The sequence below is a fragment of the Fusarium oxysporum genome, chromosome 1 (genome assembly GCF_000149955.1).
Source record: "Fusarium oxysporum f. sp. lycopersici 4287 chromosome 1, whole genome shotgun sequence".
NCBI classification, from domain to species: Eukaryota; Fungi; Ascomycota; class Sordariomycetes; order Hypocreales; family Nectriaceae; genus Fusarium; species Fusarium oxysporum.
Window position 1 is genome coordinate 3,171,860 of NC_030986.1, and position 17,853 is coordinate 3,189,712.

At 49.1% G+C, this 17,853-nt stretch overlaps 7 protein-coding genes across 11 annotated transcripts; 4 read left to right on the top strand and 3 right to left on the bottom strand.

The window, feature by feature from the left end:
• The first annotated feature begins 2,485 nt into the window (after positions 1-2,485).
• FOXG_00490 (uncharacterized protein) lies at positions 2,486-5,749 on the top strand. Its single transcript, XM_018376864.1, has 2 exons — positions 2,486-3,575; positions 3,623-5,749. The coding sequence occupies exons 1-2, from the start codon at positions 2,561-2,563 to the stop codon at positions 5,632-5,634; spliced, it is 3,027 nt and encodes a 1,008-aa protein (XP_018232492.1). The 5' UTR covers positions 2,486-2,560; the 3' UTR covers positions 5,635-5,749.
• FOXG_00491 (20S proteasome subunit alpha 7) lies at positions 2,495-7,038 on the bottom strand. Its single transcript, XM_018376865.1, has 3 exons — positions 6,813-7,038; positions 6,499-6,723; positions 2,495-6,446 (listed from the first exon to the last, which is right to left on the bottom strand). The coding sequence occupies exons 1-3, from the start codon at positions 6,813-6,815 to the stop codon at positions 5,787-5,789; spliced, it is 888 nt and encodes a 295-aa protein (XP_018232493.1). The 5' UTR covers positions 6,816-7,038; the 3' UTR covers positions 2,495-5,786.
• Positions 7,039-8,141: 1,103 nt separating this feature from the next.
• FOXG_00492 (uncharacterized protein) lies at positions 8,142-10,267 on the top strand. Of its 3 annotated transcripts, none has more exons than XM_018376866.1 (2): positions 8,142-8,850; positions 8,908-10,267. In XM_018376866.1, exon 2 carries the CDS (start codon positions 8,925-8,927, stop codon positions 9,699-9,701), a length of 777 nt encoding a protein of 258 aa, XP_018232494.1. In that variant the 5' UTR covers positions 8,142-8,850; positions 8,908-8,924; the 3' UTR covers positions 9,702-10,267. The 3 variants fall into 3 exon arrangements, with proteins under 3 accessions (XP_018232494.1, XP_018232496.1, XP_018232495.1); XM_018376868.1 differs by having other exon boundaries at positions 8,142-8,617; XM_018376867.1 differs by having other exon boundaries at positions 8,181-8,846.
• An 8-nt stretch (positions 10,268-10,275) lies between these two features.
• FOXG_00493 (uncharacterized protein) lies at positions 10,276-11,977 on the bottom strand. Its single transcript, XM_018376869.1, has 2 exons — positions 11,544-11,977; positions 10,276-11,485 (listed from the first exon to the last, which is right to left on the bottom strand). Exons 1-2 carry the CDS (start codon positions 11,733-11,735, stop codon positions 10,745-10,747), a joined length of 933 nt encoding a protein of 310 aa, XP_018232497.1. The 5' UTR covers positions 11,736-11,977; the 3' UTR covers positions 10,276-10,744.
• Positions 11,978-12,212: 235 nt separating this feature from the next.
• Positions 12,213-14,508, top strand: FOXG_00494 (cytochrome c1, heme protein, mitochondrial). 2 transcript variants are annotated; one of them, XM_018376871.1, is made up of 4 exons: positions 12,213-12,595; positions 12,745-12,902; positions 13,033-13,095; positions 13,153-14,508. In XM_018376871.1, the coding sequence occupies exons 1-4, from the start codon at positions 12,521-12,523 to the stop codon at positions 13,823-13,825; spliced, it is 969 nt and encodes a 322-aa protein (XP_018232499.1). In that variant the 5' UTR covers positions 12,213-12,520; the 3' UTR covers positions 13,826-14,508. The 2 variants fall into 2 exon arrangements, with proteins under 2 accessions (XP_018232499.1, XP_018232498.1); XM_018376870.1 differs by having other exon boundaries at positions 12,405-12,902.
• Positions 14,509-14,602: 94 nt separating this feature from the next.
• Positions 14,603-17,787, bottom strand: FOXG_00496 (26S protease regulatory subunit 7). 2 transcript variants are annotated; one of them, XM_018376873.1, is made up of 4 exons: positions 17,528-17,787; positions 17,372-17,463; positions 17,201-17,315; positions 14,603-17,152 (listed from the first exon to the last, which is right to left on the bottom strand). In XM_018376873.1, the coding sequence occupies exons 1-4, from the start codon at positions 17,528-17,530 to the stop codon at positions 16,040-16,042; spliced, it is 1,323 nt and encodes a 440-aa protein (XP_018232500.1). In that variant the 5' UTR covers positions 17,531-17,787; the 3' UTR covers positions 14,603-16,039. The 2 variants fall into 2 exon arrangements, with proteins under 2 accessions (XP_018232500.1, XP_018232501.1); XM_018376874.1 differs by having other exon boundaries at positions 17,201-17,463.
• FOXG_00495 (uncharacterized protein) lies at positions 14,897-15,583 on the top strand (the record flags this gene model as incomplete). Its single annotated transcript, XM_018376872.1, has 1 exon — positions 14,897-15,583. The coding sequence occupies one exon, from the start codon at positions 14,897-14,899 to the stop codon at positions 15,581-15,583; it is 687 nt and encodes a 228-aa protein (XP_018232502.1).
• Positions 17,788-17,853: the final 66 nt, after the last annotated feature.

A 17,853-nucleotide genomic window follows, 5' to 3' on the forward strand; every position in this document is an offset into this window, starting at 1 on the left:
AGAAAAGGTGGCTTACCATATTCTGACGCCTCTTCTCCCTTTGTCACAATTTCTTTCTTTTTTTGGCACCTTCTAGTCCCTTTCTACGAGTCAACAGACTCATTTCCCGGTCCAGGAAGTTCATCAAGCCGGTTCTTGAAGTGAGGCTGTAGACTTAGACTTCGACTTCGACTTAGCCATTGCATTACATTATATGTCTTGCTATGTCAGTGTTCCGCATACCATAGCTTCCAAGTTCCTGGCCCGTTATCCGAGCTTTACACACGTCACTACGTAGCATACAATGACATCTCCGTGTTTGCATTTATATGCTTAATTGGAATCTATAATATTATTAGTTCTGTCGTTAAATGCCGAAAGACCTAGCACCATGTCACTATGCTCAAGAGTGGGAGCCTCGATCTCCTGGTTCATGCCTTTGTCTTCTTCGTCAACGAATCCCAGTCAGACTTATACATGATTATTCATGCTTGGCATAGACAATTTGCACTATCACGGTTGTACACAGTCTTCTTCTAAACCCCCTGCGTTAAGTGTCTCCATCTCTAGGTCTAGCTGTGGGTGAACACGTTCGCAGCTTGCCTTTCCAGAAGCACGGACACGACGGAAAGGCGGAAATGAAAAACAAGTCCAAGCTTTCCAACTTGGACTGAGACTGGTGAGACTTCACTCCTCAGGATAAGGGAGTATACAGACAAGGTTTTATTTCTGAGGCGTTTACGAAAATTGTCATCTCCGGCCTGCCGCGACGCCTGAGAATTCGGAAGTCATTCTCATCATCCCGACCCATGACAGTGGTGAGTAGTTAGTGGATTAATCCATTTTTCTGCTGAAAAAGATCCAAGCGTTGGCGAAGTCATCTTGAACAAAGTTCCAAATACAGGGTAGCTCAGGGTCAAGATATTCAGGGTCCAGATGTTAGCTTCGTCTTGAATAGCCAGAAGCGCAGACAATTTTTTCATACGATGTGGGCTTAGCAATGTGCCCAATGGGCATGATCTTCAGCTACCCAGCGTAGTTGCCCGTAGCACAGCATGAGATATATCTATAGGTAAGGTAGTGAAGTGGTCAGTCGTTGTACGAGTGCAGACACCACATGGGTCGTTGCCTCATGTTGTTTGAGCATAGGGCAAACCTAACACAACGATATTGAGCTTCATGCTTCCATCCTGCAATGACCACGTGAAATAAGTACCTCTACGAATCAGAATAAGCATCCACATGTTTCCCTACATTCAAGGGCACATCCTGTCAGCAAACGTTGTCCACTTGGGGTACAACGTGGTGCTCATCGATTTTAGATAATCCAGGCAAGAGGTCATGGGCAAACAACTTCTAGCTCAGGAACACACGGCCTAGGTAATATCCGCTACTCAATGGATATAGAACAGGCATCAAAAGTTAATGAATCTTAGTATTGAATTGATAAAAGCACATCTGTGTTAGACAGCATTTGCGAACATGCAAGGGTTGGATACACAACGGATGATATTGGACGAGCTTCGATTGAAGCCTGCATATACGTACTGTAGTCACGACAGTAACTCAGCAACCTATCAGTGAAACGCGAGCTTGTTTCCACAACTGCGGCTGGAGCATGGATGCTGACTCTCGATATTTTGCGTCAACTCGGTAACCGTTGCTTTATACCTGGTTCTGCCCCTTCTACCGGGGCTGCGTTTTGACATTTGAAGACGCTCGCTTCTCGGTTGATATACCAGGTTCCATCAAGCTCCACAGCAAATGTCCGAATAGCGGAAATTGTACAGCAGAGCTTTCCAAGAAGCCACAATAGGAGTATACTTTTCCTCATAAAACGTGCATATACTTGAGTCTATCTGAGTGTTCCAAGCTCCTATCCACGGATGATATTAGAGTCTTTCCAAACATAACCGCAGTTACAGAACATAAACTGATTTTTATCATCCCTCTCAATGAATACATAAGAGATATGTCATTGATTTTCCATATACGTGTACTATAATTGATGAAAACTCACATCATTTTGTTATATCACTTTATTTTGTTATACCACTTACTTGTTCACTCTGATAATGAAATTCTACGAGATCTGTTCCAGCTCACAATTGACCCAAGGACTCTTGCTTCTCCTTTTCTCTATATCAGTTTATTGCACCCTTTATATGTACTACGTCTCTTCGGTTATGCTGTAGACACAATGTTGCCTCGACGGAACAGCCAGCGGAAAAGTATTGGCGCCCGATACTCAAGTGTTTTACCTACGACTTCAAAAACATCTAAAAAAAAAAAAGAAAAAAAAGGAGAAAAACTTTATAAATTTAGTAGTAAGATAGAAGATTGATAATAAATTTAGTATAATAAGAACAAGGCTGAGGGTAAAGTTCTTATGAAATTTCCTAAGATTATCATAATCTTTATCAAATCTGACACTATCAACGTGGGGTCGCGGGGACTTTTTGGCGGTCGCACCCGGCAGAACTGTCAAGTCTTGTAATTTTTCTTGCCCAGGTATCGCCAACAGGATCGCGATAGGTAAGGAATCTAGCAACAAATCTACGAATCCCACGCGCGGCAAATCATGGGCAGCAAAAGGAAGCGCGGAGCCAAAGAAGGCACAAATGGCGCACAGAAAGCCCCCAAGCGCACAAAGAGCGACAACGAATCCGTCAGACCAAGCTCGAAGCTGGCATTCGATAAATCACCCTTCGTCGAGGCGCCAATTGGCGACGAGCGGAAACGAGAGGCTGGGCTTTATGATCTACTAGGGAGTGAGGATCCCGACGAGCGAATCGAGGCCGCCGATTGTATCGTTCCCAGCTTGCTTGCAGAGGGCGTTTCCGAGACTGTACTGCAACGGCACCTAGATCGTCGCCTATTCCGTGGACTTGCAAGTGGTCGCAATGCCTCGCGCCTTGGTTTCAGCCTCGTACTCACAGAAGTGCTCGGACAACTCTTCGGAGAGAAAAACCTTGCCGAGTCGAGATATCAGGGACTCACCTTTGAGAAGATCCTGGAAATATTGATTGAGAATACACAAGCCATCGGCAATCTCCCTGGGCAGGAGGAGAGGGACTTCGTTTTCGGGCGGCTTTTCGGAATTTTCGCTTTCGTTAGATCTGGGATCCTGTTCAGCGACATATCCCGATGGAACGCGGTCCTTAATCTCATTCTAGACCTTTCAAGCAGGAAGGTGTGGCTTCGACCACAATGCGGTTGGGTTATCGTCCAGTCCATCGAGCAACTGAACAAGAAGCAAGCTGAGACTACACTGGAGAAGGTCGCTGAGGCCAATTTGGCCAAGACACCCGAAGGAGTAGCAATCTGGATCGCTGCCCAGACTCGATTCCCTGGTCTCAGGATCAAGCCTTGGCCGGTGCCTCTCCACAAGAACACTTTTGGCGATCTCGCTGCAATTCTGCGAGAAAGTTTCAAGGATTCTTTTGCTGATCAGTCAGAGCCTGGCCAGCAGATTAATTTCCCAGGCTGGTCTCCTCAATTGCACTACGTGTGGAGTATCCTCTTGGAACACTTTCTCGAGAAGCGAGAAGCTGGACTTGAGGATTTTAAGCAGTTCTGGACTCGTGTAGTAGATGGTGAGTTTCATGAAACCCTTGAAATAATCGTCACTGACATTTGCTAGATTCCCTTTTCTCTAAACGTGCCACAGAAGGCCAGAAATTCAGGGGATTCATGGTATTTCGAAAGATGCTCGATGGCCTGTTTGAACTTCCTGCCCATATCGAGGTTCTCTTCAGCAAGAATCTCACCCTCTGCCTCATGAATCAAGCATCCAAAGAGGATAGATATCTTCACCGAGCAGCGAACAAGGCCCTCAAAGCAATTGAGGCAACGACCTCGGCGCATCCGGCGACACTTGTTCCCATTCTCAAGGGTCTACTAGGCGAGAACGGAGCTTATAACTTTGACCAAAGAACAAATACCAAAACTGTCGACCAAATCTTGCAGAATATATCAGGAGAGACTGGCGAAGAGATACTGAAGATCATCCGAACCCCCCTCAGCACGATTGCTAAACAAGACACAAAGAAGGCTTCATCAACACTCCGAGTTTACGTGGACTATCTTTCAAAAATTCTCAATGCTTCGGCCTCGCCTACATCGGGGGAGTTCCAACAGACTGTATTCTCAGCTGCCCTACAAGAACTCTCTCAGCTGGCATACTCTCAACCCAAGAACATACCGGTAGATACGCTCACAGAAGGTGTTCGAGAGCTCTGCCGAACTCGTCTTGAGTCGTCATTCGCCAAGGTCAGCCGAAGAACAGAGGATTACGGCTCACTATGTCTTGCTGTGTCATCCATTGATCCCAACTCGGTGGCAATGACCGAAGAGATCAAGACAGCTGTCCAGGAGGCGTTGTCGAGGATGCAAAAGCTACTCAGGCGCAAGGCGGGAGACGACAGTGAGAAAAATCTTTTTCAGAGTATCGCGATGTTGCACGCCGTGTCTATCTTCCGACTCTACAACGAGGACCCAGATGCTATGGAGGTTCTCAACGACCTTGCCCAATGTTCCGACCGCCTTGAAAAGGGCAAGTCCGCAGAGAGCGAGGCCGGCACATCAGAGATTATCCTTGAGATCTTGCTGTCAATGGTTGTACGGCCTTCATCTCTCATGAGACAAGTTACGCAGCAAGTATTTGGTGCCTTCACACCACAGATCTCAGCTGCAGGTTTGGAGCTCTTGACCGGTCCCCTCACATCTGGCGAGAATACCAAAGGCCAGAAGGAATTGTTCAGCACCGGGGAGGATGAGATGGAGGTCGACGAGGATGAGGACGAAGAAGGAACAGATGCTGATGAGGAGGATAACTCGGATATCGAGATTGATTCTGATGTCGAGTTCATTGATATTAAGGAGACGAACGATGAAAGCGGAGAAGACGAAGAAGACGATGAGGACGAAGATGGAGAAAAAAGCAAAGGCGAATTCGACAGACCTGAGGACTTGGACAATGAACTCGAGAAGATCCTCAACAGCCATCGACTCGACAAGGACGTCAATGCCGAGTCATCAGACTCCGAGGGTGATATGTCTGACTCTGAAATGTTTGCCATCGACGAGCAGCTCGCAGCAGCTATCAAGCCACGCATTCAAGACCGCTCGAACGACTCCAAGAAGCAAAAGAAGGAGGCCAAGCAGTCAGTCCTCAATTTCAAGAACCGGATTCTTGATTTTATCGACATCTACGTTCGCAATGAGTCTCGCAGCCCTCTTTCGTTTACTCTTCTCTTACCCCTACTCGATTTGATGCGCACAACCAGCACAAAACCCCTTGCTGCCCGTGCGAGCAAGATTATTTCTAACTACCAAAAGGGCCTGAAGAAGGCCCGCAGTAACCGCCAAGAGGTCCAGATTCTTGAACCTGATGACATGCTAGACTTATTGCGCGAGATTCATAAGGCTGCCGGTCAGGATGACTCGCATGCATACGCAAAAGCGGCCAGTACGGCGAGTCTAATCGTTGTGTCGGCCCTCGTCGCTGCGGACAAGAGCAAAATGGAGGATATTCTTGCTGTGTATAGCAAGACACAAGCGAGCTGCTTCTCTGGTGAGGTGAAGTTGCAGTCGTCCTTCATTGGTGACTGGCAAAACTGGTACCGAAATGCAATGCAGCAAGTTCGGAACTGATACCCTAATAGACATAATTCCCCCAGACAGATAGGATGAATCGAAACCAGTCACCCTGGGAGTAATTCGAATGCCTGCAGATGAACCATTAAATTCTAAGAGCTCGTCATCGTGATAGTACAGGTGCCTTGATTTATCTTGACACAACTCGTCTAGTCCTCCATCTTATCATCCTTTGCATCCTCATCTTCGTCGTCGTCGTCGTCATCATCATCCTCGTCCTCAGCCTTTGCTAATCGCTCAGCCTCTTCTCGTAGCTCCTTTGGCACCTCAACATGTCGTCCCTTGGTAGGGCCGTCAGGCCCACTGATCCAGGTCATCTCCAGCTCAAAATCCTTATCCTTGTTATCCTTCTGCGCAATGTAGATGATGCGCGCAGCCTGCTTCACAGCTTCCTCCAGAGTAATGTTACCAGCGGGTAGGTCAAGCTTCTCCAACTCAGCCTTGGCAGCCTGTCGACCCTTGCCTGTAGCCGCTCCGTAGTAACCCCAGTACATACCGCTGGGCTCGATCATGTAAAGGAAAGGACCGCCGTGCTTGCCCTCGATCTTGCCACCAGCGCCAACCTTGGGTCCTGAGCCAACCTCTCCATCGACGGGGGTCTCCTCGGGAGTGTCGTAGCCGCCCACGATGGCGGTAATGCCAAATGGTCGAACTGATCCGTACATGGTGTAGGCCTGAAGGTAGCCACCCATGCGGCTGGCAAGATCGGATGTGGGGATGGGGGTCTTGAAGTTCTGTCGCCAGCTCTGGGCCTCGTCGCGAGCGCGATCAACGAAGTGACGTCCATCAGGAACCATACCAGAAGATACCTGGTGAGATTAGTACGAGCTCATGCTAGCCATTGCAGGTAGGTCAACGTACAGCTCCGACATGGCTATCGATAGTTGCAATGCGCTTGTTGGCGCCGGGTTTTAGGAGCTTGGATGAAACGACCTTCTCGATAGCTAGGACAACACCATCCTTAGCTCGAATACCGATCGAGGTACCGCCATTCTCTACTGCCTTGACTGCGTATTCGACCTGAAAGTTGCGTCCATCAGGGGAGAAGATGGAGTTGAGCAAATCGTAACCCGTGCCTATCGATGTCTATAGCGTGAAAGACAAGCTAGGTCAGCACTTGAAGCTGTCCCTGGATGACGACAATCAGGATTGAGCAAGTGTAGAGGTTAGCTTACCATGATGTCTGAATTTTCTGATCAAGTGAAGTAGCGTGATCCGAAAGGCAAGAGAAGATGGGGTGAGAATTGGTGACGTGGAGGGGAACTGTGTTGTCGAGATGTTTGCGACGGCGTTGACTTGGAGCTTCCTTCACCTAGGCAGCCTGGAGCTGCGTGTTGCAGTTGAGGTAGGTAGGTACCTGCAAGGCTAGAGAATTGATGCCTGAGGTGTAAAAGGTATGTGCCACAACTAAGCGCCACGCTTCGCACGCCACATTTCAGCTCAGCCTTGAGAGGAGTGGCACACACGTGGCTGTGAAAGCGGGAGTGGCGGATCCCTCTAGCTCTTCCCGTGTAAATCGATCTCCCCTGCAGGAGGAGACCTTCATGGATTTGGGGTCTAGAACTGCACATCAAACATCCATGGATCGCATGCAGTGGACCAGTGGACTGAATCGACATAACATGATACTTTATTATAGCATGATATTTCTTTCACGAGATTCCTCTAATAGCCAGCCATATACACCACTCGTGGATACTTTTTAATACCTCATATCGTTTCTGTCCCCCGCAACTTTGACGCCTTGAAAGACTAAAGTAGAAAGTGAGACCAGGCTACCATCGAGACCCAAGTCAAGCACGCCGTCAAGTTCGCATGTCTCTTGCCAAGGCAGGTAAGAGCTCATAGCGTCAACAGTTGAGGACCACAAAATACCACTATAAAACCTTAGGTACCTAGGCATGACTGTTTTGTTGCTGGCGGTGAGTCTCATGTGTGTTGGAGCCTAAGGGGAGCTGGTTAGGGCAGTGAATGATCCTGAGATTTCCATCTCATGCTGCCTGTATTTTGATTCACAGAATGACATGCACGGCCCAGAATGATTGAGAACGTGGCGAAACTGAGTAAACCACGTCAAAGGAGATGATTCGGAAACGGAATGCAACAGACGACCATCTCGGCGTTAAGCTAGAGCATAGGACAGCAGTTAGTGTGTTATGGTCGCCTTGTGGCACAGGCTTATTGGGTCGCACAAGGTCAATAAGACCAGGGTTTGAAGCTCTTGGAGTTGGAAGAGTGTAAATCCTTCTGTGAAGGCGTGAATGAGGCCAGTGAATGAAGTATCGGTACCTCGACATAGTATAGACATCTGAGAGCAATATTGCCTGGGAGCGAAGATCAATACACAAATAATGCACCAAAAAAGCATTAAGTTTAGTGCTGGTGGTGAATGGAAGTGGATGTTGTCATAAAACCCATCATGTGCCTCTGTTAGTTGTGTCTTTACTGCGTCATGACCTGAGAAGGGTGCCTGAGTAAATGAATTAGCAGGTGTGTGTCCCATCGAACTGTCCCACGTTTCATAGGTGCCTACCCCTCCATGTATTTTCTTTGTATAGAAATATCCCCCGCGCTTCACTCTTGATTCTTCACATTAACAACGCTCGCCTTGATTTCGACCTAAAGAAACATCATAGAGCGCCTCTGCGCTTCCAAAGTCTCATTATCTCACTTGAAAACTGCATAAAGAACCTCCAAAAGATCGTCTCAGGCGTTCTTGTCTCCCCACTCACAACTCACTTCCCTTCCCCGTGCGGTCCCTGCAACTCGACCCAACGGTCCACCGCTCTTAGACAAGCCCCTCAAAGTCAAGGCCTAATCAAGGGTCTTTTGAGCCAAAGAACAAGAGACAAACCTCTCTTTCTTGACTCAACCTTTTGTTATACATATCTCTCTTTCTTTCTATATTGACCTTGTCTGCTTTCCTTTGACTGCTTGTCAAAAAGCTTAGCTTAGCTTCCAAATATAACAAAGAACAAGGGTATCCTCCTGTTCCTTTCTTCATCTGCATTGCGCATGACCCCGAAACACCTCCGTATATCGCTTCATTTCGAATTCGTTGCTATCTCAACCAGGATTTCTCAAAAGGCATCGAATTGAAATAGGCAGACGACCCCAAGAGCTACAGTTATCGTCTCTATATTCTGATATCAAACCATAAAGCAACAACTTCTCGTGCTCTTCCTGCTGATACATATAACCGCACCACAGTTGGTACTCAGCAACTACCCTTGAGCTCAATATTATGCATCAACTGCTAACAACTCTCAGAAACAATAGAACCAACCATGTCATTTTCTCCGTCCGCCATGCAACAGGATGAGCTTGCTGCTCTCCTGGCCCGTAACCTCAGCTTCAACCCAATTCCCGAGCCTGCCCCTGCACAGCAACAAGAACCCAAGGCCGATCATGCTGAGCCCATCATCTATACTTCAGTCCACTACACCCACTCTGCACACATAGCTCAAGCAGCTCAACACCAAGACGTCCCTCGTCGTGCTTCAGAGCCACCCCAGACGCAAGGACCCAGGGTTGAAGCTATACTGCAACACCATGGTGTTAATCCAGCTACTCTGACGCCTTCACAACTCCAGCTGTTCAAAGTTGCCGAACCCTCTCAGCAAGAGAGACTTATTGAACTTTGGAATATTTGCCCTCCCGGAAACGGCGGCGATATCCCAGCTCTCGCCTGGAGTAGCACTACTGTGGAACATGAGGAGCAACTTGCCCGCTTGCGTTACGAACGACTGAACCAGCAGCAACAAGTCATGAGTCTGGATGGTACCCAAGTTCAGGCAGTTGATGGTAGGTGGGTTCGCAACTCAGAGCCTGAGGTCGAACCATACATGACTTCTGGGTACGAGGAGCTGATGCGAAGAGAGCGTGAAAGAGAGGCCCGGGACAGCCAGCCCAGGAGCACCTACAGTCTCTACTCACACGCTACAGACCCTGTCTACATGGGTCCGGACTACGCTCGTGAACAGCAGTTGCTGGAGATGGCAACTCAGTACGGTGCTTACCAAGGATTCCGAGCACCGGAGGTGGACACTATGGATGTTATGTAAATAAACATCGTCTGTCCAAACCGAGCAGCAGAATAGTATGACCAGATGTTCAACGGTCAATCTACATAGAAGCTCGGGAGGGAGATGGGATATCATATAAGGTGGACAAGTTATACGCCAATGTGCGTACAGGAAAGGGATTTGTTGATAGAGCCATGGGCTGTTAGTCATTGTTTGGGTTTTGTTGCTTAGTATGGTTATCAGGTTGCTGGATGAGTTTATCATGAGAAACTGGCTTCCAAAGGGGAGTGGATAGGGTGGCGTTGGTGGAACTTTCATTTTTTGCAAATCATTTTGCTCCCTCCTCCAGTATCGCCCTCGTCAAGTACTTGCTGTGTATGCTAACAATTAGTTCTACCTAGAGAGAGTATGTGCAAGGGCAGCAGTTTTGTTCGCCACAGGTACGTCGTCCTTTTCAACACCTGCCTTTCGGGGCTGCAACTCACTCAATGTGCTCCCGGACTGTGATATTTAATATATGCTTCCTAGCAGTATATCTAAGCCAGGCTCTCACCCACTATGTATCCATCTAGAATCAATAAAAAAGCTTTTTGATAAACACAGCATTTTTCGACTTCCTAAAACTCATGGTTTATGCGTAACAAGTCACGTCCATATCTTTATTGCTGATTGTCCAAGTCATTGTAAAAGGGGTATCAAATTCCATTCACGCCTTGTGAAGTGAATGGTTATCATCATGCAGTTCATCTATATCTATGTTTAAATTCCAGTCTTCTCGAGCTTCTTTGCCAACTCATCCACCTCCTTGTCCTTGACAGGAATAACAGGTTCCTCTTGAGCCTCCTCGGCCTCCTTGATCAACTTCTCGGCTCGGTCCTCAGGCTCGATCTCCTCTTCCTCCTCTTCCTCTTCCTCCGCGTCACTATCTGGCTCCTCGAGGTCCTCCAGCTCGTCAACACCCCAATCATCCTCGTTGACGATATCACCACCGAACTTCTCCTTGCGCTCCTCGAGAAGCTCCTGAAGGACGGGAATCGACTCGTCGTCCTCTGTGAGAATGTTGCCATTGATTTCAATTCGCTTCAAAGCAGGAAGACCATCCTTGGCAGCAGTGGCGAAGGCCTTGATACCTTGGAGGTGATTTCGTTATATTGCAGGCGCAGAGTCTCGAGTTTAGCATTCTTGCCCTTAGCCAGAGCAGCTGCCACGAGGACACCACCCTTGGCACCAAGCAGAGAGTCACCAACTCCCAACTCCTGGAGTGAGGTCCAGTTGGCAACAACCTTTGACAGAGCTCGGGCCCCAGTGACGGTGAAAGTGTTGTCCTGCAGGTCGAGGACCTCGAGTTTGGAAGCGTGGCTGAGACCTTCGGCGAGAAGGTGGGAGATACCTTCTTGTCGAATACCGTTCTGGACCATCTTGATCACTTTGATCTTGTTGTGCAGCTTGTAGGCCTTTGCCCACGCCGTCATACTTCCATTCTCCAATCGGTTTCGGCCGCAAATAACAGTCTCGAGATCGGGAACTTCCTTTCCTTCCTTTCGCGCAGCCTCCTTCTTGGAGTGAAGCTCGGAGAGCGCATCAGCGATGAGGATACCAGCGTGAGGGCCCATGCCGTTGTTGTTCAGGTAAAGGTGCTGCAGTGGCACGTGGGCGGCTAAGAAGGCCACGAGAGGCGCTTGGACATTCAAACCAAAGGCATTGTCGTTCAAGTTGATAGTGTTGAGCTTGGGAAGGTTGAGGACGGAGGTGAGCAGCGAAGATATAGCGTCAGGGATCTCGCTCAGGAGTCGGCCGGTGAAGATATCGGCGAAGTTTGCGACCTGGAGAGAAATGTGTTGGCAAGTTATAGCAGCCAGGGAAAGGTTATGTTTGACGTACTCTCAGGTTCTTCTTGGCCGCAAGAACCTCACCAAGAAGCTTACAGGCGCCAACACCCAGAGTGTTACCCAAAATACGAACTTCTTCGACGTCTGCGGATCGAAGAGGGGCAATATGAGGCTCGAGATCCTCAGCAGTGTCGAGCTTGAGGCCCTTTCCCTCGAGGGAAAAGATCTTATCGGAAGAAGCCATTCTATAGTAAATCGAGAAAAGAGGAATTCGCTCAGAATTAAACAGCAAAGATGGTGACGACCAAGTCTAAAAGGAAAAGTCGGTTTAATAAAATCAAAAGAATGTCGCCGCTGTTTGGTGTGAAGATGAATCGAGTCAAGGTGGGGGTGGGGCAGCAGACAGAATTAGGCAGTAGTTAGGCTTCTTGATCAGGCTTAGAGCATTTCCTGACTTTTTTATGTAATTTCCCATTGCCATGGGCAGCAGAGCTAGGTTGCTCGGAGCGGCTCGTCAATGAGTGAGTGTGAGTGACTACGAACAGACAGGAATACATAGGTATCACTCATCTCATTCGATCATTTGAAGATGGCTTGATGAATTGAAACATCATACAAATGGTCATGACTCGCTTCCGTAGGGTCTCGTAGTTACAATAGTCGTAACTGTAAGAACTACCTCTTATTACATATGACTGTTTCTACTGTCCTACGCCAATATCTAGTAGGTTGTTAGTATCCATGGACCAAAAAGAACCCGACTTCAACCCGGAAGTCGGAAAAATTTGGAACACTCACTCATCGGAAGTCACCTGGCCGCTCAGCCGAGCAAGGCGAGAGTGGTCAAGCACGTGACATTGATCCGACCCGCATCCAATCAGAGCCGGCTTATTGGAACGCTCGATAGGATTTTGTCTGATGCTGCTAATGATCTCTGCTTGAGCCCTTTTGTCCTCCGACTCCGAGAACGACCTCCCCATCTCGCCGTCTCATATTCGATCGCACCAGCGACGGTATAGCTCGCCCACAATGCTTGCCAGGTCGTGTTTGCGCTCGACGCGCACCTTCAATGGCCTCCGGAACGGCCCTTCTGCTGTCACCAAGGTATGGCACGATCCTACCACCTCTGCCAGCGAGCTTCCCGTTTGCCGAGAGATCATAACCACGAACCTCGACACGCCGCAACCACGCCAATCGCAACAGAATGCGCCTCAATTGCATGTACACGATTGCTGACCCCATTTTCTTCCCAGCGTGCCGCTTCCTCGAGCTCCAGCGCCGCCAGCGATGCCTCTGCCACCCGATTGAACCTGGCTGCCGCCGCCTCGACTACCCTCGCCCTCGGCTCCATGGCCTGGTACTATCACCTTTATGGACCTGTCGCCTTTGCTATGACTCCCGCTGAAGAGGGGTACGTGATGCTTTCGGTTCTTGATTGTTGTGTTTCTACATCATCTCAATTTGGGTGATGAGGCATAAATGCTGGCTATCGATGATCCGTACTGCTATTGCATCACCAATTGCTAACAGTGCCCATATAGACTTCACGCTACCAAGTACCCTTGGGTTCACAACAAGTGGTTCAAGACCTTCGACCACCAGGCGTAAGATGCCACCGATCCTGTTGAATACGCCGTGCCGAATTACTGACCCCCTCGTAGTCTCCGCCGTGGTTTCCAGGTTTATCAGGAGGTCTGCCAGTCCTGCCACTCCCTCAGCCGAATCCCCTACCGAACTCTCGTTGGTTCCGTCTTGACCGTTGACGAGGCCAAGGCCCTTGCTGAGGAGAACGAGTACCCCGGTGAGCCCGATGAGCAGGGCGAGATCCAGATGCGTCCCGGAAAGCTGGCCGATTACATGCTTCCTCCTTACAAGAACGAGGAGGCTGCTCGATTTGCCAACAATGGTGCTCTTCCCCCGGATCTGTCTCTTATCATCAAGGCCCGTCACGGTGGCTGTGACTACATCTTCAGCTTGCTCACCGGCTACCCTGAAGAGCCCCCTGCTGGTGTTCAGGTCGCTCCCGGCATGAACTTCAACCCTTACTTCCCCGGTACCGGTATCGCCATGGCTCGTGTCCTTTACGACGGTCTCGTCGAGTACGAGGATGGTACTCCCGCCACCACCTCTCAGATGGCCAAGGATGTTGTCGAGTTCCTCAACTGGGCTGCCGAGCCCGAGATGGACGACCGAAAGCGAATGGGTATGAAGGTCCTTGTCGTCTCTGCCTCTCTGTGGGCCGTGAGTGTCTGGGTGAAGCGATACAAGTGGGCTTGGTTGAAGTCTAGAAAGATCGCCTACGACCCCCCTAAGGAGGTCAAGGTCCGCCGCTAAAGGGGCAACATCTCAAAGTCTCATTTGTATACTAGTCGCCCCTAGAGCAGCTCCTTTGTCGGCGGTGGCGGGTAGAAAAGAAGCCTGGTCGTGGAAGGAAAGGTGGATGTTAGAGTGTAAATCAGATGAATCGTTTTCAATACCTTATTCGACAAACTACACTGGGAAATATGCAGGGGTGATTGGTGGTAAAAATGTGAAAGCTTTCTGTACTGATGGCCGCCACTTTGGCCAACTTTAATGCTTGATATGATTCTCATGTCCTGATCTGAATAACCCGAGTTCATTGGATTCTCATCAAAAGCCTTGGTTAAGTTTACTATGTCACCTTCCAACACCACCCCCAGACTTATATCTCATACTTTTCATGCAGAACGGATTCTATCAAGACAACCGACTAATATATTGTTATCAATACACAACAAATGACGAGTGATATGTGGGAGGTCTTGTCTCGGGCTCATCAGGATACCTTGAAATGCCTCTCAGCGAGGGACTTTAAGTTTGTGTTATTGGCTTGAGATATATAGCTATTACATAAGTACCTAGGCTATCCTTGATTGTAGCCTTACTAGATTCTATGCTTCAACTTGGCAAGCATTTATGATAAGCCGTGGAGATGGAAATCCAATATGCTGCCATCCATATCAAACCGTAAAATGCGTGAATGGTTCCAGTGGTTTGTTCACTTAACGTCTGAGGTTGGTGCAGGCCTCCTCCCATGTCATTGGACGATAATCAGCTAGTAACATTCAACCTCCACTCCATTATCCAAACAGGAACCACTTTTCACTAGGTTACAGCAGGTGCCTTCTTTAGGTACCTTAGTTGACCAGTCACTGTTGCTCCTCTTAACCACTCCCCTTCAATCCTATTTGGTTCTCAATCTCCTCCTCTCACCTCCACGCCCTCATACTCGATTGCTGTCTTATTCGCCTTCCTTTTAGCGCCGCTGGGATAGTTCAATAGCGTTTTGTTCCGTGTCGAATCTTGACTACACTAGTTTCGCTGCCATACTCAATTTTGCCTCGCCGTGCGTGCCTCACAAGTACTGGCAAGGACCACGCCACAATGCCCTTCGTTGGAGAAGACGCCCACGCAGGACGTAAGCGACGATGGAGCGATGACAATGAGCAGCCCAGATTGTCTCTATACCCTTCAGAGGAAGCCAAGGACTATTATATCCTTGACCAACGGCCGGAGTTAGCCTTACGAAAGGTCCTTCCAGTTTCGAAGCGAACCCGTATTACCGGCGACGATATTCACGTTACAGACGGTCTCAACGCTTCCAGTTTCTCTTTCAATACGCCCCACCGCCGACGGCGCTCATCGCAACTTAAGATGCTGCCGGTGCAGCCCGCCTTTGCCAAATCTCGAGTGACAGGCGCTCTCCTTGTTCCCTGCAACATCTGCCACCGCAAACCAACCAAGAAATCTGATCTCGACTCCTTTGCAGATTGTCAGGGATGTGGCGAGCGCACTTGCTTCATTTGTATCAGAGAATGCCATGGTTGGAACCTGGACGGTGGCTCTGGTGTCTCGGAGCAAGAAGTACTTTCAAGGTCGTTCCATATGGATGATGTTGATGACAGACAGCAACAAGAACAGAACGATACGAAGAACGGAACACGGCAAGCGGACAAGGGATGGAACGCTGTTGGACACCGGGCTGTTGTGTGCAGTCGGTGCAGTATTGAGCGTGGAGCAGAAGGAGACGTCGCATGCTTGGGTTGCTTCTCCCGAATGGAAGGCTCATGAGTCGGAACATGCATGGCATTATGGGAATTCGTGGACGAATAATGATGGTTTTCTCGGGCTTAAGCTGGGCGCACACATCTGCCTTAGGTAAGGTAGTTCTGCAGGGTATTTTGAGCGATGGATCTGCTTTTTTGGATGGTACGGAAATGGACTCATATTGCACGTTAGCGTTTATGGGCATATCACGGGAACGGTGTTTCGGGTTTTCAGGACCTTGATGGTCTTGTTTTGTGGCTTTCGGATTGCAAATGAACCACGGGAGTAATTTTACAGTAGATAGATTCTGCAGATATCAATATGGCATCGGGAGCATCACAAACAAAGTCATTAATGTAATTCACTATTGGGCATGTTCATAGAAGCAATTTTTCCATTGTGACGTCTATATTCCCGCCATCCAATTGCCCTGTATTCATACACCGCATTAAAATACACCTTGCCTTATGGTGAGTATGTCTAGTTGTACTGCATATACGTCGCCGTCGAGTTGAACTTAAGGTTACCCTTGATGACTTTGTCAACTGCACTGAGGAAGTCCTTCTCGGATGCAACCTTTCTCCTTGCGCGAATGGCATACATGCCGGCCTCAGTGCAAACACTACGCAGCTCAGCACCCGTTGCATTGGGGCAGAGACGAGAGATGAGCTCCCACCGGATGTCCCGCTCAACCGACATGGATTTAGCGTGGATGCGCAAAATGTTAGCACGGCCCTCAAGATCGGGCAGTGAGAACTCGATCTTTCGATCGATACGACCGGGTCGCATGAGGGCAGGATCCAATGTAGAGGGCCTGTTGGTGGCGAACATGACCTTGATGTTTCCACGAGCGTCGAAACCGTCAAGCTGCGTAATAAGCTCCAGCATAGTTCGCTGAACCTCGTTGTCTCCACCAGCACCATCGTCAAATCGAGCACCACCGATGGCGTCGATCTCGTCGAAGAAAATGATGCATGCCTTCTTTGTACGGGCCATCTCGAACAGCTCTCGAACCATCCTTGCGCCCTCGCCGACATATTTCTGAACCAGCTCACTACCAATAACTCGGATGAAGGTGGCGTCTGTTCGGTTGGCAACAGCTCGGGCACAGAGGGTCTTTCCGGTACCAGGAGGACCGTAGAGCAGGGCCCCCTTGGGAGGATCAATACCGAGGTTGACGAAGCGCTCAGGAGACAGTAGAGGCATTTCAACAACTTCCCGTAGCTTCTCAACCTGCTCCTTACAACCACCAACATCGCCGTAGGTGACATCGGGCTTCTCCTCCACCGTCATCATCGTAACGCTCGCATCGATTTTGGGCGGTAGGGGAAGCATAATTTGGTACTTGTTCCTGTCGACACCCACGCGCATACCTTCTTCGATGTCGGTAGGACTGACGCGCTCTCCAAGCTGGACAACGAATTTTGCGATTTGCTTGACGTTGATCACATATTTGCTCTTGGCCTCGTCGCCCTTCTCGTCAGCTATGATTTTCGTGCAACGTGCCACCTGGAAAGGTTGCTCTTCAGACATTCGCTGACGGTCGGCGGCGACATCCCATAGATGGGGGGGCGCGAGTCCTGTGTCGGATTCCTATTGATGTTAGAAGTCTGTCATACATCCGCAGGATTCCCGCCCAACCTTGACGCCGATCTTCTCATCGACACTTTGTTGCTTCTCCTTGATCTGCTTCTCGAGCTTCTTGATAGATGTACCATAAGGCGCGGCACCGTACGTCTTGAGAACCTGAATATCCCTGGCGCTGGTGTTAGCGGACTAATCGCACTCTCATTTCTAGAAGGACATTCGCACTCGTCTGTTAGAGGTGTAATCTTCTTCTCCTCTATCTCATCGTCGGCAAAGTTCTTCTGGTACTTTTCCCAGTTGGAGCCGGTTGCGGAAGGCTGTTGCTGGCTGTCAGTATGGGATAGGACACAACTAAGCTTGCATGCCTGCAATGAGACTGACCATGATGAGGACCGCAGCTCTCCAATCGTATAATAGTGTTGCGGGGGTTTGATATGAGAGTTCTTTAATTACGAAGGTACTGGTGGATAATCTATGATCAAAGAGAGTCGAATCGTTGCTGCTGTGGTCGTGATTGTTTGGGGTTGGAGTGTGTCACCAAATGCCTTCCGTAATCTGTGAGTTGCCTTGAGCGAGCTTGGAGCACGGACCTATGTAATAGTGCCGCTGGAGCCAAAAGCACGCTAGGACGTTCAGAGTTAGCTCAAGGAACCTCTCGGAGCTGGATGATCTCTACCCCCGATCCAAAATTTCTAGGTTGACAATTC